The sequence below is a fragment of the Eriocheir sinensis genome, chromosome 33 (assembly GCF_024679095.1).
Source record: "Eriocheir sinensis breed Jianghai 21 chromosome 33, ASM2467909v1, whole genome shotgun sequence".
NCBI classification, from domain to species: domain Eukaryota; kingdom Metazoa; phylum Arthropoda; class Malacostraca; order Decapoda; family Varunidae; genus Eriocheir; species Eriocheir sinensis.
The window spans coordinates 17,932,022-17,955,430 of record NC_066541.1 but is presented as its reverse complement, the minus strand read 5'-3'; the positions used below and the strand labels follow the sequence as shown (position 1 = coordinate 17,955,430).

Genomic DNA, 23,409 nt, shown 5'->3' with positions numbered 1-23,409 from the left:
CTTTGACTTAATTGTAGTGCTGTAAAGCTGTACAAGCATGTTACTCTTATCAATCCCCCCATATGAGCATTGTGCTCTGACACAACAAGGGGACAGTCCACCTCCTCCTTCTTCTTCTTTTCCTTGATGTACCGCTGTATCTTCTTCAGTGGGAAGACACCTTTGTCATTTGTTACTAGTGTCACAACCTTATTGTCCTTCCACCTTACTACTAATATCCCATTACTTGAACAATAGTCAAAACAACCTCTTTTTGGTTTTAGTGTTTCCCATATCTTTAGGTGACATAAGTGGAGGTCTCCCAACACTATTCTCCCTTGCAGTGCCTGTGTACCTACAGTTATAATGCTTCTTGAGCATATTGGTTAGATGTAGGCTGGTGAAAAGGTTGGCTGCATATATAGAACTAGTAGTAGTTCTGGTGATTGTTTTAGCAAGGGTCAAAACAACCTTAGTGTTTATCTTTTCACTACTCTCAGCTTGTGTAAGGGAAACTGGGTGTGCAGTGAATGTAGTTCCCCCTTGATACAAAATAATGTCATGTATAAAACCATCATCACTGGCACGACAGTAGAGTTTGAAACCCCACTTGGTTGGCTTAGATTTGATATACTGTCTGAGATTTCCTGCTCTTGTGCCTTTATAACCTACCATAACTTCATCAATGGATTGTTTGGTAGAAGGAGGAACTTGCTGAAATGTTTTTCTAATGAAGTTAAACATTGGTCTGATCTTATAAAACCTGTCATCTGACTCCTCAGCAAACTCATTATCATTGAAATGTATGTCTTCTCAGGTATTTGAATTGTTTGGATGACATCACATTAGCTACTTGGGGGACTCTTGTCTCATTTGCCCAGTAATCCTCCAAAGATGGTAATTCACAAACTCCCATATACAAGAGTATGCCTATGAAGTTCATAATTTCATCCCTGTTAGTGGCAAATGACGTGTTTATGTCTATTTGTTTCACATACAAATTTGTTTGGTAAACAATATGATCTATGACTTCTAAGGGACAAAGCTTCAGGAAATATTCATATGGTGTAGAGATATGATCAGGCTGTGGGTATGGCTTCTCGGGAAGAGGAGGTGGGTATATATCATTTTTTTCCCATGACGGTGATGAAGCTGAAGTGGTGTTTTCTTGATCGCTTCCATCCTCTCCAGAGTCATCTTCCACATCAGCTATTGCAAGGTTCCTTGTTTGAGAAGAAGCTGCAAATAAATAACAAAAGAATAACATAAAGCCTTACCTTAATATTCTTACAAAATAAAATAGAAATAAATTACCCTACTTCAGTGGCAAAGATGACTTTGCAAGACTAGCTTACAATAAAGCAAAATGTGTCATACACAGATGCAAATATAGCCTAGTCTTAGCTGAGTACGTATAACTTTTCTTACAATAAAGAGAGCAAAATATATACGGTTCGTTAACAAATAATATAACATTACCATTTTCTAACTCTGTCGTAAAACAACAGCTGAATGCATCAATTACAATAATGTACACTATATATAAGTATAAATGAAATTTAAAGTACCGACAGCCAATACGACGATGATTTAAAGCCCATTTAAAAGGGATTTTGAAAGAAAAAAAGGTAGCCTATTTAAAGTGTTTAGAAATTATCATCGTAGATTGATGCTTGCATTTGTCACACGCTCAATAATAATAATGATAACTAAAAAGTAGCAATAATAATAATAATAATAACAGCAACAACAACAACAAGAGCAATAACACCTTACCTTTCTGACGCTTGAGCTGGTGGCTAGGCCTGAGTTCATCTTCACTGGAAGAATCCTGGGATAGCACAGGCTCGAAGTCAGGGTCAGCGTCATCATCAGCAGATAGGTCAAGCTCTTGGTCATCATCACTACCAGCAGGGTTGGTTGGTACAATGACTTTGCGGTTTTGACCGTAAAATGAAGTGAGGCTGATCTGTAAGATAAAAAAAAAAAATATTCACACTGTGTTATGCGGAACTACGTAATATAGAAATTCAGCTTTAACTCTGACCTCATTATACGAATTTCTTAGTGTATATATATGTATTAATCATAAAAAAATATTATATATGTGTGTAATGACGAGCAAGCGTCAATCACGAATCCCCGGGCAAAGTGACCGCCAGCAGTCAAGCATCATGCTCGACGCTCCGGGCATGTTGTCACCAGCAGTCACTTCATATTTCACTACATATTTATCAAAGTAAGTTTATCACTTACCAAAACTTTTTATGTATCATTAGTTAGCACAACTCTTCAACTATCCACAGTAAAGAATACAGACACTTACCGACATTCTGTAGTATGCAGAGACGAGATGAGTGGAGAGCACTCAACGTTAGATGCACCACGTCTCGAAGCCGATCACACACTGCCGTGTTTGTCTTGCTGCCCAGCCAATAAAAACAAAGGATTCCGTCTGCTTCATGAGTCACAACATAGAAGAGTGTTTTGTGATTGGCTGACGCCCAGAACACATCAGCTTGGAGTTAACGGATATATACGAGGAGGCCGAGAAGATGGCCGTTTTAAGTGACTGTTGACAGTCACTTGCCCGATAAAGGGTTAAATGGTACACATAAAGAAACTCACTACGGCCCGGCCAAAACATCCCCCAGAACTGTTTCCGAGATCGCCTCGCGCGCTAAATTTCAAATGTCGCTATTGAATATAACAAGCTTTCAGCCATAAACTCAACATAATCATCATGTATTATATATGAAAACATGCAGAATTACATGGTGCACATAAAGAAACTCACTACGGCCGGGCCAAAACAGCGCCCTCTGCTGTGTCCGAGATCGCCGCGCGCGCTAAATTTCAAATGTCGCTATTGAATATAACAAGCTTTCAGCCATAAACTCAACATAATCATCATGTATACGAAAACATGCAGAATTAAATGGTGCACATAAAGAAACTCACTACGGCCAGGCCAAAACAGCGCCCAGCGCCGTATCCGAGATCGCCGCGTGGGCCAAATTTCAAATGTCGCTATTGAATATAACAAGCTTTCAGCCATAAACTCAACATAATCATCATGTATTATATGAAAACATGCAGAATTACATGGTGCACATAAAGAAACTCACTACGGCCGGGCCAAAACAGCGCCCTCTGCTGTGTCCGAGATCGCCGCGTGCGCTAAATTTCAAATGTCGCTATTGAATATAACAAGCTTTCAGCCATAAACTCAACATAATCATCATGTATTATATATGAAAACATGCAGAATTAAATGGTGCACATAAAGAAACTCACTACGGCCGGGCCAAAACAGCGCCCTGCGCCGTATCCGAGATCGCCATGCGCGCCAAATTTCAAATGTCGCTATTGAATATAACAAGCTTTCAGCCATAAACTCAACATAATCATCATGTATTATATGAAAACATGCAGAATTAAATGGTACACATAAAGAAACTCACTACGGCCGGGCCAAAACAACACCCCGCACCGTATCCGAGATCGCCATTCGCGCTAAATTTCAAATGTCGCTATTGAATATAACAAGGTTTCAGCCATAAACTCAACATAATCATCATGTATTATATATGAAAACATGCAGAATTACATGGTGCACATAAAGAAATTCACTACGGCCGGGCCAAAACAGTGCCCTCGCCGTATCCGAGATCATACGATCGCCAAATTTCAAATGTCGCTATTGAATATAACAAGCTTTCAGCCATAAACTCAGCATAATCATCATTTTTATATATGAAAACATGCAGAATTAAATGGTGCACATAAAGAAACTCACTACGGCCAGGCCAAAACAACACCTCGCACCGTATCCGAGATCGCCGCGTGTGCCAAATTTCAAATGTCGCTATTGAATATAACAAGCTTTCAGCCATAAACTCAACATAATCATCATGTATTATATATGAAAACATGCAGAATTACATGGTGCACATAAAGAAACTCACTACGGCCGGGCCAAAACAGCGCCCTGCGCCGTATCCGAGATCGCCACGCGAGCCAAATTTCAAATGTCGCTATTGAGTATAACAAGCTTTCAGCCATAAACTCAACATAATCATCATGTATTATATATGAAAACATGCAGAATTACATGGTGCACATAAAGAAGTATAAATTAATTGATAATTTTGAGATGTAAGCATAAATATAGAGATAAAATAACTCGTATATTGGCTAAAGCAAGCCAGTATGCGCGTCCTGGGATATGGTACGGGGCACACAAGGACACAGTATACTCGTGTTGAAGGGGTTAAACCCATTAATACTGGTCCTTCCCGGTTATCTTACCAACAAAACCCTATGAATATCCCCCTTATTACAGGCCCTTCCTTCCCTCTAAGTGTGAAATATGAGAAAAAAAATCATCACTCCCACAAACCATTTCATGATAGATAGATATATATATATATATATATATATATATATATATATATATATATATATATATATAAATATATATATATATATATATATATATATATATATATATATATATATATATATATATATATATATATATATATATATATATTATATAGCATATATTTGTGTGTGTGTGAGAGAGAGAGAGAGAGAGAGAGAGAGAGAGAGAGAGTTATGCTTTCACAGTTATTGAGAAAATTTCTAAAGCTGAGAAAGTAAAGAGATTATTTTTTAAGATGAAAGAAAAAGTGAGCAAGTATGGCACCAGAATTAAAGCTCTCTCTCTCTCTCTCTCTCTCTCTCTCTCTCTCTCTCTCTCTCTCTCTCTCTCTCTCTCTCTATATCTATATATTTTTTTACCTTGAAAATAATTTATTATCTCAAAAAATCCCAATTATTTTACAGCTGACTTATTTCCTTACCCTGTTTACAGAGGAAGAAGAAGAGAAGATGAAGAGGAAGAAGAGGAGGAGGAGGATAAGGACTTGGTGAGTGTTCAAATCAATTCTCTTTCCATTGCAAACTTCTTCCTTCCTTCCTTCCTTCCTTCCTTCCCTCTTGGCTCTTAGACCACTGAATAAAGAAAGGAGAGACAGAAGAGATGGTTAGATTATGATAATGCATTGCAACACCCAAACTCACATGTAATATTTAAGTCTTTTGTTGAGGTTTGGGGCATTTCCAGGGGTAGTTTTATGAGGCTGGTGGTGGTGTGACCCTTCCTCTGTGCTATGAAGCTAAAAACACACATTTGACATGTTTTTGTAGGAGTTTAGGGCATTTCAGGGTAGTTTTATGAGGCTGGTGGTGGTGTGACCCTTCCTCTGTGCTATGAAGCTAAAAAACACACATTTGACATTAGAGGGTAGCAGGACGCCTATCAGGTCAGGGGCAAGAACAAACACATGTTATCTAATAGGAGTGGCCATACAGGACGCGGGTAGCAGGTAAGCTTGGAGGGAACCCGCTACCTGCGTCCTGTATGGCCACTCCTATTAGATAACGTGTTTGTTCTTGCCTCTGACCCGCTAGGCGTCCCGCTACCCTCTACTGGGCCCGAATTTACAATAAATCTTTAACCGCTAAGTTTGACTTTAGGGCGAGTTTAACTTTATTCTTCATCTTATCCCTCATAAGTTGATCTTAGCTGACGAGATATTTTAGGCGGGCCCAAACCCGTCTTAAGGAGCCTAAGTCGAACTTCAGTCGCCAAGATGGCCGAACGTCAACAAGCCCGTCAGCGCCTAGAGAAGACTTTTCAAGAGCGAAGAGACGTTCTGAATACTTTGAGTGACGCAGAACTATTGAAACGCTACAGACTGGATCGTGCAGGAGTACTGTTCGTAACGGATTTGGTGAGAGGGGCCCTGCAAAGCCCTACTTCAAGGAGTTTTGCATTGACACCCGAAATGAAAGTAATTATTACACTGCGTTACTTAGCAACGGGGAAAATGCAGATGTGTAACAGTGATGATCTTGGTCCATCACAGTCGTCAGTAAGCAAAGCGATCACCGATACCCTCAAGGCACTTACACAGCCAGCCATACTTGTCCAATTCATTCGATTTCCTCGCACCGTCCCTGAAATCCGAGAGAAACAACAAGAATTTGTGCAAGTTGCAAACTTCCCTGGCATTGTTGGTGTAATAGATTGCACGCATGTCAGGATACCCCCAGGGAATATGAAGCAGACTATGTCAACAGGAAGAATTTCCATAGCATAAACACACAATTAGTGTTTGATGCCAAATATAATATTCTTAATGTTGTAGCTAATTGGCCTGGGTCCACTCATGATGCTCGTATTTGGCGTGAGGGTGGCCTCAAACGCATGTTTGAGGATCATCGTATACCACCGGATTCATGTCATCTATTAGGGGACAGTGGCTACCCTTGCAGACGGTATCTGTTGACTCCCTTCCCTTTACTATGTGTAGAGTGTGGCAGTCTCTCCAATTCACTCCCCTTTTCCTCTTGGGAGAAGTGAAAGCGGCAATATTTTCCATGATTACCTCGTCAGAGGGTGGGTGATGCAAGAATGAGGAAGACGAACAGGAACGCGTGTCCGTGTTTACATTCAAGAGAAAAAAAAAAGAATATCACCTTGCGCGGATGATAAACGTAACCTTTATTTTATAAATACTACCTTATTATGCCCATATTTCTGAAGTATATCATCATATAACATTGATAAAGTAGTATTACTACATATTCAATCACTGAAGTGTCGCAATTCTGCAATTTAAAAAATACATCTTTGTCCAGGACAAATGTTCAAACTGTATCAGCTGCTGAGTGAAGTTGAACTTATTTTTTCATTTAAGCTCAGCTATAAGTTAAACTTGAGATTCAGTGGAACTTTTAAGTTAAAGATTAAGATTAATTGTAAATTTGGGCCCTGGAACTCGCAGGGAGGGTTTAGCACCAGCGGCAAGTTACGCTAGTCCTCCCTGCAAGTATTTAGCAACCAAAGGGTTAATTTACAGTCCTTGATAGAGAGAGACTATAGAATATCTTATCCAGTGCTGTCTTTCCCAATACAAGACTTTGACAGTGGACACATATTTGCAGGGGGGCTTTGTGGTGCAGTGGTTAGCACACTCGGGTCACAACCGAGAGAGCCCGGGTTCGATTCCCAGGCGGAGTGGAAAAATTTGGGCGGCTTTTCCGATACCCTACATAGCCCCTGTCCACCCAGCAGTGTACCAGGTATTAATCAGGGTTGTGTCCCGTCTCCTGGGGTCTGTTCCCTTCTATAATTCCTTCCCCCTCCTGTCTCTCTCCGGCATATGACCACAGATGTTGTGCTGCCCACAAAACCAAACTTTCCAAACTTAATAATTTGTGGGTTGTGTCATAACCTTGAAATAGTCATAGGTGGAGGGCATCATAGCTGAGGATCCCCTGTACAGTGCCTTGAATATGTAGCTTTCTGGATAATAGCAAAATTTGTCACTAAAGAAATAATCGCCTAAGCAGGGTTGGCAATGATTAAATCAAATTGATTTAATCAGATGATTAAATCTTTGATTTCTTTACTAAAAAATCATGATTGTTATTACCAAACAAAATCATGATTTTTTTTTTATTTGATTTTATAGTAAAAGTATTCCATGAGTTAAATGGTGTGCTCCAAAGATGGTAAAGGAAAACAACGTATTCATTTGCAATGATTCATTTATTCTCTTCAAGGTATATACCACAAAACAACAAGAAGAATCCTACATTATTATAAATTTATAAGTAGGCTTTGACAATTGATATGAATTAATCCTTGAACTCACTATTTAAAGTTTTGAACTCTCGATATAAAGTTATTGTACTTGCTAAAGTCCTGCTCTTGCCTTTCCTCCAACACTGAGGAATTTTAAAAGATAGGTTAGTAAGCTTTGGTCTGCCAGCTGATCAGCTGCAGGAAAACCCTTTTTCAGGTTAACCCTTTGAATCTCACTTTGTATGTCTCTGGTAAAGCAAAGAAAGCAACAGGACTTAACAAGCATACACGTAGATGCCACTGAGCTGGTAATCTCACAAAAGCAAACTGCCGAGGCACTGACTGTGACTGACCAACTGGTGGAAAATACATGTACTGAGTTTAGTGAGTTCTCTTGTGCTAATGTTGCCAACTGTTTCAGATATCAATATTCAACAGAAAGGACATATTTTATGAAATTAATGGAATATTGAGTTCCATATAGTTTTTTTGGGGGGGTGGCTTCGTGGTGCAGTGGTTGGCACTGCCTCAAAGTATAGGCCTGGCTGTATGTATAGAGTTATGAGGGGAGAGAGAGAGAGAGAGAGGGAGGGTAGAGGAAGAAAAGTATGTAAAAAAACAAATATGAGAGAGAGAGTATCAATTAATTATCTTAATTATACAGCCCTTGATAGAGAGAGAGATTTCATAATATATTATCCCATGCTGTCTTTCCCGGTACAAGACTTTGAGAGTGGACACATATTTGCAGGTTGGTGTAGCAGTGCTGGGAGGTGCCATAACACAGGGCACTCCTCACCTCAACAACAGTCTCTTCACCGACAAGTAATTCTTCACCAACAAGCTTTTCAGCAGCTTGGAGAAATAGGTAAGCTTTCTCTACTCACTTCCTGCCCTGCCTTCATTACCCCCATAGAAGCCCCAAAGGGTGAACCCGTTATATTGAGCTGTAAAATGTTCAGCAGCTCACTTAGTAACCCATTGTGTTGTAAAATGTTCAGTACATCCCCTTGCTTAGAGGGAAAGGCCTTTTAACCCAGTGGTTGTAGCAGTGGGGATCATGTTTCTTAATGGTCCCCCAAGCGAGAAAAATGAGAAAAAATCACCCCTCACACAAACCATTTCATAATACATATCAAAGCATTTGTGATCAGTTTACACATCATCTATTTTGGGGGGTTTAAATCATGGCACAAATTTGGCCCGTTGCTGCTACACGGTAAAGCCACAAATTTGGCCCGTTGCTGCTACACGGTAAAGCCACAAATTTGGCCTGTCGCTGCTACACGGTAAAGCCACAAATTTGTCCCATTGCTGCTACACGGTAAAGCCACAAATTTGTTCCATTGCTGCTACACGGTAAAGCCACAAATTTGGCCCGTCGCTGCTACCGGGTAAGAAACATGAGTCCCGCAGGGTTAAGCATAGGATGCATGATATATGTTTGCCAAAGTGCTTACTACACACTGGATACATATTATGCATGCAAAATTGGTTTTGCTTTATAATATAGTTAGATTAATTTGATTTATTTATTCAGCCCTTGACAGAGGAAAGTAATATTTCTTATTGTACAAGGGACTTACCACAGACATGTCGCCAACCTGATTTTGTATAAGTTTAAACCCAGGAATAAGTCACCTCCAATCCTGGCATCAAAGTTCCTTAAGCCCCTAACTCACTCACCGGTGCTAATGCAGGAGTCAAGTCATCATTATACAGTAAATATTGGTGTGAAAAAGACTCCTAATATTGGCCGCATCATGTGTGGAAATACATATTAAAAGGAAGCCTAGCCAGCAGGGAGGGAGGAGGAGGCTCACTACATGGTTTGGTCTCAAAAGCTAACAGGCTATATTTTCACCTGCAAGGGTAGATATATATTTTTCTACTTACTTTTTGCCTTATTTTACAGCCTTTGACAGAGAGGAAAGTAACACACACAAACTGATCACAAATGCTTTGATATATAATATGAAATGGTTTGTGTGAGGGGTGATTTTTTCTCATTTTTCTTGCTGGGAGGGACCATTAAGAAACATGATCCCTGCCACCACCGGGTTAAGTTAAAGTTTTCTAACGAAAGAATTGCTACATTACATTTGTAAGTCACTGACACAACAAAAACACTCACCACCATCACTTTGTTGATGCGTCATGGACAGCGATATTAGGTAGGGTTAGATACACGGGAGCCAAGGTTCAGAGGAGCTGCCTCGTGCAGGTCTACCGGCCTCTTGCAGACTCCTATGTTCTTATGTCACTGGACGAGGTGGAAGGATGCTTGGGTGCCATAGTAGGGGTCAAAATGCAGTGTGTGTATTCCAGAGAAACGTTCCACTCACAGTGCTGGCTAGCTTCAGACTGAGGAGAAAGACAGCGTCTCCGCCATAGCAGGGCACGATAACAGAAAACCTTATTCCCGATAACCGATAACTGATAATGAAAAACCTTAACAACACCCTGCGCCGTATCCGAGATCGCCACGCTCGCCAAATTTCAAATGTCGCTATTGAATATAACAAGCTTTCAGCCATAAACTCAGCATAATCATCATTTTTATATATGAAAACATGCAGAATTAAATGGTGCACATAAAGAAACTCACTACGGCCAGGCCAAAACAACACCCCGCACCGTATCCGAGATCGCCACGCGCGCTAAATTTCAAATGTCGCTATTGAATATAACAAGCTTTCAGCCATAAACTCAACATAATCATCATGTATTATATATGAAAACATGCAGAATTACATGGTGCACATAAAGAAACTCACTACGGCCGGGCCAAAACAGCGCCCTCTGCTGTGTCCGAGATCGCCGCGCGCGCTAAATTTCAAATGTCGCTATTGAATATAACAAGCTTTCAGCCATAAACTCAACATAATCATCATGTATTATATATGAAAACATGCAGAATTACATGGTGCACATAAAGAAACTCACTACGGCCGGGCCAAAACAGCGCCCTCTGCTGTGTCCGAGATCTCCGAGCGCTAAATTTCAAATGTCGCTATTGAATATAACAAGCTTTCAGCCATAAACTCAACATAATCATCATGTATTATATATGAAAACATGCAGAATTAAATGGTGCACATAAAGAAACTCACTACGGCCGGGCCAAAACAGCGCCCTGCGCCGTATCTGAGATCGCCACGCGCCAAATTTCAAATGTCGCTATTGAATATAACAAGCTTTCAGCCATAAACTCAGCATAATCATCATGTATTATATATGAAAACATGCAGAATTAAATGGTACACATAAAGAAACTCACTACGGCCGGGCCAAAACAACACCACGCACCGTATCCGAGATCGCCATTCGCTAAATTTCAAATGTCGCTATTGAATATAACAAGGTTTCAGCCATAAACTCAACATAATCATCATTTATTATATGAAAACATGCAGAATTAAATGGTGCACATAAAGAAATTCACTACGGCCGGGCCAAAACAGTGCCCTGCGCCGTATCCGAGATCGCCACTCTCCAAATTTCAAATGTCGCTATTGAATATAACAAGCTTTCAGCCATAAACTCAGCATAATCATCATTTTTATATATGAAAACATGCAGAATTAAATGGTGCACATAAAGAAACTCACTACGGCCAGGCCAAAACAACACCTCGCACCGTATCCGAGATCGCCGTGTGTTCCAAATTTCAAATGTCGCTATTGAATATAACAAGCTTTCAGCCATAAACTCAACATAATCATCATGTATTATATATGAAAACATGCAGAATTACATGGTGCACATAAAGAAACTCACTACGGCCGGGCCAAAACAGCGCCCTCTGCTGTGTCCGAGATCGCCGCGCTAAATTTCAAATGTCGCTATTGAATATAACAAGCTTTCAGCCATAAACTCAACATAATCATCATGTATTATATATGAAAACATGCAGAATTAAATGGTGCACATAAAGAAACTCACTACGGCCAGGCCAAAACAACACCTCGCACCGTATCCGAGATCGCCATGTGCCAAATTTCAAATGTCGCTATTGAATATAACAAGCTTTCAGCCATAAACTCAACATAATCATCATGTATTATATATGAAAACATGCAGAATTACATGGTGCACATAAAGAAACTCACTACGGCCGGGCCAAAACAGCGCCCGCTGTGTCCGAGATCGCCATACGCTAAATTTCAAATGTCGCTATTGAATATAACAAGCTTTCAGCCATAAACTCAACATAATCATCATGTATTATATATGAAAACATGCAGAATTAAATGGTGCACATAAAGAAACTCACTACGGCCAGGCCAAAACAACACCTCGCACCGTATCCGAGATCGACTCGTGAGCCAAATTTCAAATGTCGCTATTGAATATAACAAGCTTTCAGCCATAAACTCAACATAATCATCATGTATTATATATGAAAACATGCAGAATTACATGGTGCAAATATAACAAGCTTTCGGCCATAAACTCAACATAATCATCATGTATTATATATAAAAACATGCAGAATTAAATGGTATCATAAAGAAACTCACTACGGCCAGGCAAAAACAACACCTCGCACCGTATCCGAGATCGCCATGTGCCAAATTTCAAATGTCGCTATTGAATATAACAAGCTTTCAGCCATAAACTCAACATAATCATCATGTATTATATATGAAAACATGCAGAATTACATGGTGCACATAAAGAAACTCACTACGGCCGGGCCAAAACAGCGCCCTGCGCCGTATCCGAGATCGCCACGCGCCCCAAATTTCAAATGTCGCTATTGAGTATAACAAGCTTTCAGCCATAAACTCAACATAATCATCATGTATTATATATGAAAACATGCAGAATTACATGGTGCACATAAAGAAGTATAAATTAATTGATAATTTTGAGATGTAAGCATAAATATAGAGATAAAATAACTCGTATATTGGCTAAAGCAAGCCAGTATGCGCGTCTGGGATATGATATGGGCACACAAGGACACAGTATACTCGTGTTGAAGGGTTAAACCCATTACTACGTGTCCTTTCCTGTTCTCTTACCAACAAAACCCTATGAATATCCCCCCTTATTACAGGCCCTTCCTTCCCTCTCAGTGTGAAATATGACAAAAAAAAACAACCCTCCCACAAACAATATAAATATATATATATATATATATATATATATATATATATATATATATATATATATATATATATATATATATATATATATATATTATATATATATATATATATATATATATATATATATATATATATATATATATATATATATATATATATATATATATATATATATATATATATATATATATATATATATATATATATATATGAGAGAGAGAGAGAGAGAGAGAGAGAGAGAGTTATGCTTTCACAGTTATTGAGAAAATTTCTAAAGCTGAGAAAGTAAAGAGATTATTTTATAAGATGAAAGAAAAAGTGAGCAAGTATGGCACCAGAATTAAAGCTCTCTCTCTCTCTCTCTCTCTCTCTCTCTCTCTCTCTCTCTCTCTCTCTCTCTCTCTCTCTCTCTCTCTCTCTCTCTCTAACAATATCTATCTATATATTTTTTTACCTTGAAAATAATTTATTATCTCAAAAAATCCCAATTATTTTACAGCTGACTTATTTCCTTACCCTGTTTACAGAGGAAGAAGAGGAGGAAGAAGAAGAGAAGATGAAGAGGAAGAAGAGGAGGAGGAGGATAAGGACTTGGTGAGTGTTCAAATCAATTCTCTTTCCATTGCAAACTTCTTCCTTCCTTCCTTCCTTCCTTCCCTCTTGGCTCTTAGACCACTGAATAAAGAAAGGAGAGACAGAAGAGATGGTTAGATTATGATAATGCATTGCAACACCCAAACTCACATGTAATATTTAAGTCTTTTGTTGAGGTTTGGGGCATTTCCAGGGGTAGTTTTATGAGGCTGGTGGTGGTGTGACCCTTCCTCTGTGCTATGAAGCTAAAAAACACACATTTGACATGTTTTTTGTAGGAGTTTAGGGCATTTCCAGGGGTAGTTTTATGAGGCTGGTGGTGGTGTGACCCTTCCTCTGTGCTATGAAGCTAAAAAACACACATTTGACATTAGAGGGTAGCAGGACGCCTATCAGGTCAGGGGCAAGAACAAACACATGTTATCTAATAGGAGTGGCCATACAGGACGCGGGTAGCAGGTAAGCTTGGAGGGAACCCGCTACCTGCGTCCTGTATGGCCACCCTATTAGATAACGTGTTTGTTCTGCCCTCTGACCGCTAGGGCGTCCCGCTACCCTCTACTGGGCCCGAATTTACAATAAATCTTTAACCGCTAAGTTTGACTTTAGGGCGAGTTTAACTTTATTCTTCATCTTATCCCTCATAAGTTGATCTTAGCTGACGAGATATTTTAGGCGGGCCCAAACCCGTCTTAAGGAGCCTAAGTCGAACTTCAGTCGCCAAGATGGCCGAACGTCAACAAGCCCGTCAGCGCCTAGAGAAGACTTTTCAAGAGCGAAGAGACGTTCTGAATACTTTGAGTGACGCAGAACTATTGAAACGCTACAGACTGGATCGTGCAGGAGTACTGTTCGTAACGGATTTGGTGAGAGGGGCCCTGCAAAGCCCTACTTCAAGGAGTTTTGCATTGACACCCGAAATGAAAGTAATTATTACACTGCGTTACTTAGCAACGGGGAAAATGCAGATGTGTAACAGTGATGATCTTGGTCCATCACAGTCGTCAGTAAGCAAAGCGATCACCGATACCCTCAAGGCACTTACACAGCCAGCCATACTTGTCCAATTCATTCGATTTCCTCGCACCGTCCCTGAAATCCGAGAGAAACAACAAGAATTTGTGCAAGTTGCAAACTTCCCTGGCATTGTTGGTGTAATAGATTGCACGCATGTCAGGATACCCCCAGGGAATATGAAGCAGACTATGTCAACAGGAAGAATTTCCATAGCATAAACACACAATTAGTGTTTGATGCCAAATATAATATTCTTAATGTTGTAGCTAATTGGCCTGGGTCCACTCATGATGCTCGTATTTGGCGTGAGGGTGGCCTCAAACGCATGTTTGAGGATCATCGTATACCACCGGATTCATGTCATCTATTAGGGGACAGTGGCTACCCTTGCAGACGGTATCTGTTGACTCCCTTCCCTTTACTATGTGTAGAGTGTGGCAGTCTCTCAATTCACTCCCTTTTCCTCTTGGGAGAAGTGAAAGCGGCAATATTTTCCATGATTACCTCGTCAGAGGGTGGGTGATGCAAGAATGAGGAAGACGAACAGGAACGCGTGTCCGTGTTTACATTCAAGAGAAAAGAATATCACCTTGCGCGGATGATAAACGTAACCTTTATTTTATAAATACTACCTTATTATGCCCATATTTCTGAAGTATATCATCATATAACATTGATAAAGTAGTATTACTACATATTCAATCACTGAAGTGTCGCAATTCTGCAATTTAAAAAATACATCTTTTGCCAGGACAAATTTTCAAACTGGATCAGCTGCTGAGTGAAGTTGAACTTATTTTTCATTTAAGCTCAGCTATAAGTTAAACTTGAGATTCAGTGGAACTTTTAAGTTAAAGATTAAGATTAATTGTAAATTTGGGCCCTGGAACTCGCAGGGAGGGTTTAGCACCAGCGGCAAGTTACGCTAGTCCTCCCTGCAAGTATTTAGCAACCAAAGGGTTAATTTACAGTCCTTGATAGAGAGAGACTATAGAATATCTTATCCAGTGCTGTCTTTCCCAATACAAGACTTTGACAGTGGACACATATTTGCAGGGGGGCTTTGTGGTGCAGTGGTTAGCACACTCGGGTCACAACCGAGAGAGTCCGGGTTCGATTCCCAGGCGGAGTGGAAAAATTTGGGCGGCTTTTCCGATACCCTACATAGCCCCTGTCCACCCAGCAGTGTACCAGGTATTAATCAGGGGTTGTGTCCCGTCTCCTGGGGTCTGTTCCCTTCTATAATTCCTTCCCCCTCCTGTCTCTCTCCGGCATATGACCACAGATGTTGTGCTGCCCACAAAACCAAACTTTCCAAACTTAATAATTTGTGGGTTGTGTCATAACCTTGAAATAGTCATAGGTGGAGGGCATCATAGCTGAGGATCCCCTGTACAGTGCCTTGAATATGTAGCTTTCTGGATAATAGCAAAATTTGTCACTAAAGAAATAATCGCCTAAGCAGGGTTGGCAATGATTAAATCAAATTGATTTAATCAGATGATTAAATCTTTGATTTCTTTACTTAAAAATCATGATTGTTATTACCAAACAAAATCATGATTTTATTTTTTTATTTTTTTTATTTTTTTTAGTAAAAGTATTCCATGAGTTAAATGGTGTGCTCCAAAGATGGTAAAGGAAAACAACGTATTCATTTGCAATGATTCATTTATTCTCTTCAAGGTATATACCACAAAACAACAAGAAGAATCCTACATTATTATAAATTTATAAGTAGGCTTTGACAATTGATATGAATTAATCCTTGAACTCACTATTTAAAGTTTTGAACTCTCGATATAAAGTTATTGTACTTGCTAAAGTCCTGCTCTTGCCTTTCCTCCAACACTGAGGGAATTTTAAAAAGATAGGTTAGTAAGCTTTGGTCTGCCAGCTGATCAGCTGCAGGAAAACCCTTTTTCAGGTTAACCCTTTGAATCTCACTTTGTATGTCTCTGGTAAAGCAAAGAAAGCAACAGGACTTAACAAGCATACACGTAGATGCCACTGAGCTGGTAATCTCACAAAAGCAAACTGCCGAGGCACTGACTGTGACTGACCAACTGGTGGAAAATACATGTACTGAGTTTAGTGAGTTCTCTTGTGCTAATGTTGCCAACTGTTTCAGATATCAATATTCAACAGAAAGGACATATTTTATGAAATTAATGGAATATTGAGTTCCATATAGTTTTTTGGGGTGGCTTCGTGGTGCAGTGGTTGGCACTGCCTCAAAGTATAGGCCTGGCTGTATGTATAGAGTTATGAGGGAGAGAGAGAGAGAGAGGGAGGGTAGAGGAAGAAAAGTATGTAAAAAAACAAATATGAGAGAGAGAGTATCAATTAATTATCTTAATTATACAGCCCTTGATAGAGAGAGAGATTTCATAATATATTATCCCATGCTGTCTTTCCCGGTACAAGACTTTGAGAGTGGACACATATTTGCAGGTTGGTGTAGCAGTGCTGGGAGGTGCCATAACACAGGGCACTCCTCACCTCAACAACAGTCTCTTCACCGACAAGTAATTCTTCACCAACAAGCTTTTCAGCAGCTTGGAGAAATAGGTAAGCTTTCTCTACTCACTTCCTGCCCTGCCTTCATTACCCCCGCCAGAAGCCCCCAAAGGGTGAACCCGTTATATTGAGCTGTAAAATGTTCAGCAGCTCACTTAGTAACCCATTGTGTTGTAAAATGTTCAGTACATCCCCTTGCTTAGAGGGAAAGGCCTTTTAACCCGGTGGTTGTAGCAGTGGGGATCATGTTTCTTAATGGTCCCCCCAAGCGAGAAAAATGAGACAAAATCACCCCTCACACAAACCATTTCATAATACATATCAAAGCATTTGTGATCAGTTTACACATCATCTATTTTGGGGGGTTTAAATCATGGCACAAATTTGGCCCGTTGCTGCTACACGGTAAAGCCACAAATTTGGCCCGTTGCTGCTACACGGTAAAGCCACAAATTTGGCCTGTCGCTGCTACACGGTAAAGCCACAAATTTGTCCCATTGCTGCTACACGGTAAAGCCACAAATTTGTTCCATTGCTGCTACACGGTAAAGCCACAAATTTGGCCCGTCGCTGCTACCGGGTAAGAAACATGATACCCGCAGCTACCGTGTTAAGCATAGGATGCATGATATATGTTTGCCAAAGTGCTTACTACACACTGGATACATATTATGCATGCAAAATTGGTTTTGCTTTATAATATAGTTAGATTAATTTGATTTATTTATTCAGCCCTTGACAGAGAGGAAAGTAATATTTCTTATTGTACAAGGGACTTACCACAGACATGTCGCCAACCTGATTTTGTATAAGTTTAAACCCAGGAATAAGTCACCTCCAATCCTGGCATCAAAGTTCCTTAAGCCCTAACTCACTCACCGGTGCTAATGCAGGAGTCAAGTCATCATTATACAGTAAATATTGGTGTGAAAAGACTCCTAATATTGGCATCATGTGTGGAAATACATATTAAAAGGAAGCCTAGCCAGCAGGGAGGGAGGAGGAGGCTCACTACATGGTTTGGTCTCAAAAGCTAACAGGCTATATTTTCACCTGCAAGGGTAGATATATATATTTTCTGCTTACTTTTGCCTTATTTTACAGCCTTTGACAGAGAGGAAAGTAATACACATAAACTGATCACAAATGCTTTGATATATAATATGAAATGGTTTGTGTGAGGGGTGATTTTTTCTCATTTTTCTTGCTTGGAGGGACCATTAAGAAACATGATCCCTGCCACCACCGGGTTAAGTTAAAGTTTTCTAAAGAAAGAATTGCTACATTACATTTGTAAGTCACTGACACAACAAAAACGTCCTCACACTCACCACCATCACTTTGTTGATGCGTCATGGACAGCGATATTAGGTAGGGTTAGATACACGGGAGCCAAGGTTCAGAGGAGCTGCTTCGTGCAGACTCCTATGTTCTTATGTCACTGGACGAGGTGGAAGGATGCTTGGGTGCCATAGTAGGGGTCAAAATGCAGTGTGTGTATTCCAGAGAAACGTTCCACTCACAGTGCTGGCTAGCTTCAGACTGAGGAGAAAGACAGCGTCTCCGCCATAGCAGGGCACGATAACAGAAAACCTTATTCCCGATAACCGATAACTGATAATGAAAAACCTTAACAACACCCTGCGCCGTATCCGAGATCGCCACGCTCGCCAAATTTCAAATGTCGCTATTGAATATAACAAGCTTTCAGCCATAAACTCAGCATAATCATCATTTTTATATATGAAAACATGCAGAATTAAATGGTGCACATAAAGAAACTCACTACGGCCAGGCCAAAACAACACCCCGCACCGTATCCGAGATCGCCACGCGCGCTAAATTTCAAATGTCGCTATTGAATATAACAAGCTTTCAGCCATAAACTCAACATAATCATCATGTATTATATATGAAAACATGCAGAATTACATGGTGCACATAAAGAAACTCACTACGGTTGGCCAAAACAGCGCCCTCTGCTGTGTCCGAGATCGCCGCGCGCGCTAAATTTCAAATGTCGCTATTGAATATAACAAGCTTTCAGCCATAAACTCAACATAATCATCATGTATTATATATGAAAACATGCAGAATTACATGGTGCACATAAAGAAACTCACTACGGCCGGGCCAAAACAGCGCCCTCTGCTGTGTCCGAGATCTCCGCGCGCGCTAAATTTCAAATGTCGCTATTGAATATAACAATCTTTCAGCCATAAACTCAACATAATCATCATGTATTATATATGAAAACATGCAGAATTAAATGGTGCACATAAAGAAACTCACTACGGCCGGGCCAAAACAGCGCCCTGCGCCGTATCTGAGATCGCCACGCGCGCCAAATTTCAAATGTCGCTATTGAATATAACAAGCTTTCAGCCATAAACTCAGCATAATCATCATGTATTATATATGAAAACATGCAGAATTAAATGGTACACATAAAGAAACTCACTACGGCCGGGCCAAAACAACACCCCGCACCGTATCCGAGATCGCCATTCGCGCTAAATTTCAAATGTCGCTATTGAATATAACAAGGTTTCAGCCATAAACTCAACATAATCATCATGTATTATATGTGAAAACATGCAGAATTACATGGTGCAGCTAAGAAATTCACTACGGCCGGGCCAAAACAGTGCCCTGCGCCGTATCCGAGATCGCCACGCTCTCCAAATTTCAAATGTCGCTATTGAATATAACAAGCTTTCAGCCATAAACTCAGCATAATCATCATTTTTATATATGAAAACATACAGAATTAAATGGTGCACATAAAGAAACTCACTACGGCCGGGCCAAAACAACACCTCGCACCGTATCCGAGATCGCCGCGTGTGCCAAATTTCAAATGTCGCTATTGAATATAACAAGCTTTCAGCCATAAACTCAACATAATCATCATGTATTATATATGAAAACATGCAGAATTAACCCTTTATCAGGCACTCATTGAAATCGGAGTTATATCATAATAAAACTATAGTAGGTCAAAAGTACAATAAAATATAAGACACTTTTACTGATGAACAGTTTTTCAAAAATTTAAAAGTCTTGGGGCATTTAACTCCACCCGAAGTGACTACAAACGGTAACCTTCCCGGCTCGCGGTAAACCATGCATGACTGCTGACAGTCACTTGGCCCAGGCCACGGTGAAATGCATTTGAACATATCTTATTATATTATATGACCAAAAAGGCTACACCAGTATTATGTAATAAACAATTTTTATTTACTGAAACTCATATAGACATTTGAAGCTTTATTGAAGCACATAAATGTATTTAATTAATATATTTATATAAAAATATATGCATAATCATGACCCTTCCTCATAAACTTGGCATGAAATTATAATCTTCACAGTTTATAGATCTGTATATTTTCTCACCTAAAGATATGGCAAAAAATAATATATAACAGATCCAGTTTATCCTTGAAAATATGATATGACTAATTTTTAATCACATACCACATTACCATCATAAATAGAAATTACTAGTAGTTTCATCAGAAATATATGCAAATGATTCACATGTCTCTAACAATGTACTGAACAGAAAAAAAATATTTGTTTCTTGAGTAAATACATTGTTAGGTTGCAGAGAAAGAAAAAAAATAAAACATGAAATGCTTTCCACAAACCCATTACTTCACCTACATGATTCATTAGACTGTTTAGTGAAATCTATTTAGCTTGATGAAAGTCTACAAAGCAGTTATTGGTCTGCTTTAGACATAGGTTTACTTTGCAAACAGAGCAGGCTATGTGTGATCATATGATGTTACCCTTTCTGCTACAGTGCTTGCAGGTTTGCCTATCAACTTACATAGGGAAATGAAATTTCCTGCTGTCCAGTTTAATGCAGTCTTCTGGGATGGTGACTCTTTGTCCCCTGACTGCAACAGGCATTTCAAAGTCAGGAGCTGAGCTTGAGGAGTCTGAGTTCCTCAAAACTCGACCAAGAGTTGGTTTGGTACACCTTGTGAAGCTAGACACTGCTAGCCTGAATTTCTTGAGAGACATGAATTGAGTCTTCAGTGCCTCACAATCTCTCTTGTAAAGGAGCCAGGAATTAACAGAGCATAGGTCCAAGACATAGGCAAAGAGCCTTAGATAGTATCTCTTTGACTTCATTGGAGTCCTGTAAAGCTGTACAAGCATGTTACTCTTATCAATCCCCCCCATATGAGCATTGTACTCTGACACAACAAGGGACAGTCCACCTCCTCCTTCTTCTTCTTTTCCTTGATGTACCGCTGTATCTTCTTCAGTGGGAAGACACCTTTGTCATTTGTTACTAGTGTCACAACCTTATTGTCCTTCCACCTTACTACTAATATCCCATTACTTGAACAATAGTCAAAACAACCTCTTTTGGTTTTAGTGTTTCCCATATCTTTAGGTGACATAAGTGGAGGTCTCCCAACTCTATTCTCCTTGCAGTGCCTGTGTACCTACAGTTATAATGCTTCTTGAGCATATTGGCTAGATGTAGGCTGGTGAAAAGTTGTCTGCATATATAGAACTAGTAGTATTGCTGGTGATTGTTTTAGCAAGGGTCAAAACAACCTTATAGTATATCTTTTCACTACTCTCAGCTTGTGTAAGGAAACTGGGTGTGCAGTGAATGTAGTTCCCCTTGATACAAAAATAATGTCATGTATAAAACCATCATCACTGGCACGACAGTAGAGTTTGAAACCCCACTTGGTTGGCTTAGATTTGATATACTGTCTGAGATTTCCTGCTCTTGTGCCTTTATAACCTACCATAACTTCATCAATGGATTGTTTGGTAGAAGGAGGAACTTGCTGAAATGTTTTTCTAATGAAGTTAAACATTGGTCTGATCTTATAAAACCTGTCATCTGACTCCTCAGCAAACTCATTATCATTGAAATGTATATGTCTTCTCAGGTATTTGAATTGTTTGGATGACATCACATTAGCTACTTGGGGGACTCTTGTCTCATTTGCCCAGTAATCCTCCAAAGATGGTAATTCACAAACTCCCATATACAAGAGTATGCCTATGAAGTTCATAATTTCATCCCTGTTAGTGGCAAATGACGTGTTTATGTCTATTTGTTTCACATACAAATTTGTTTGGTAAACAATATGATCTATGACTTCTAAGGGAAAAAGCTTCAGGAAATATTCATATGGTGTAGAGATATGATCAGGCTGTGGGTATGGCTTCTCGGGAAGAGGAGGTGGGTATATATCATTTTTTTCCCATGACGGTGATGAAGCTGAAGTGGTGTTTTCTTGATCGCTTCCATCCTCTCCAGAGTCATCTTCCACATCAGCTATTGCAAGGTTCCTTGTTTGAGAAGAAGCTGCAAATAAATAACAAAAGAATAACATAAAGCCTTACCTTAATATTCTTACAAAATAAAATAGAAATAAATTACCCTACTTCGGTGGCAAAGATGACTTTGCAAGACTAGCTTACAATAAAGCAAAATGTGTCATACACAGATGCAAATATAGCCTAGTCTTAGCTGAGTACGTATAACTTTTCTTACAATAAAGAGAGCAAAATATATACGGTTCGTTAACAAATAATATAACATTACCATTTTCTAACTCTGTCGTAAAACAACAGCTGAATGCATCAATTACAATAATGTACACTATATATAAGTATAAATGAAATTTAAAGTACCGACAGCCAATACGACGATGATTTAAAGCCCATTTAAAAGGGATTTTGAAAGAAAAAAGGTAGCCTATTTAATGTGTTTAGAAATTATCATCGTAGATTGATGATTTCTTTTTTATCACGCTCAATAATAATAATGATAACTAAAAAGTAGCAATAATAATAATAATAATAACAGCAACAACAACAACAAGAGCAATAACACCTTACCTTTCTGACGCTTGAGCTGGTGGCTAGGCCTGAGTTCATCTTCACTGGAAGAATCCTGGGATAGCACAGGCTCGAAGTCAGGGTCAGCGTCATCATCAGCAGATAGGTCAAGCTCTTGGTCATCATCACTACCAGCAGGGTTGGTTGGTACAATGACTTTGCGGTTTTGACCGTAAAATGAAGTGAGGCTGATCTGTAAGATAAAAAAAAAAAATATTCACACTGTGTTATGCGGAACTACGTAATATAGAAATTCAGCTTTAACTCTGACCTCATTATACGAATTTCTTAGTGTATATATATGTATTAATCATAAAAAAATATTATATATGTGTGTAATGACGAGCAAGCGTCAATCCCGAAGCCCCGGGCAAAGTGACCGCCAGCAGTCAAGCATCATGCTCGACGCTCCGGGCATGTTGTCACCAGCAGTCACTTCATATTTCACTACATATTTATCAAAGTAAGTTTATCACTTACCAAAACTTTTTATGTATCATTAGTTAGCACAACTCTTCAACTATCCACAGTAAAGAATACAGACACTTACCGACATTCTGTAGTATGCAGAGACGAGATGAGTGGAGAGCACTCAACGTTAGATGCACCACGTCTCGAAGCCGATCACACACT

At 39.5% G+C, this 23,409-nt stretch overlaps 1 protein-coding gene across 3 annotated transcripts; it reads right to left on the bottom strand.

Annotated features, from left to right (window-relative positions):
- Window positions 1–433: 433 nt before the first annotated feature.
- On the bottom strand, window positions 434–23,409 carry LOC127006821 (uncharacterized). Of its 3 annotated transcripts, none has more exons than XM_050877171.1 (3): window positions 23,327–23,409; window positions 22,777–22,969; window positions 434–1,218 (listed from the first exon to the last, which is right to left on the bottom strand). In XM_050877171.1, the coding sequence occupies exons 1-3, from the start codon at window positions 23,330–23,332 to the stop codon at window positions 773–775; spliced, it is 645 nt and encodes a 214-aa protein (XP_050733128.1). In that variant the 5' UTR covers window positions 23,333–23,409; the 3' UTR covers window positions 434–772. The 3 variants fall into 3 exon arrangements, with proteins under 3 accessions (XP_050733128.1, XP_050733127.1, XP_050733126.1); XM_050877170.1 differs by lacking the exon at window positions 22,777–22,969 and adding an exon at window positions 1,756–1,948 and having other exon boundaries at window positions 23,327–23,400; XM_050877169.1 differs by lacking the exons at window positions 22,777–22,969; window positions 23,327–23,409 and adding exons at window positions 1,756–1,948; window positions 2,306–2,597.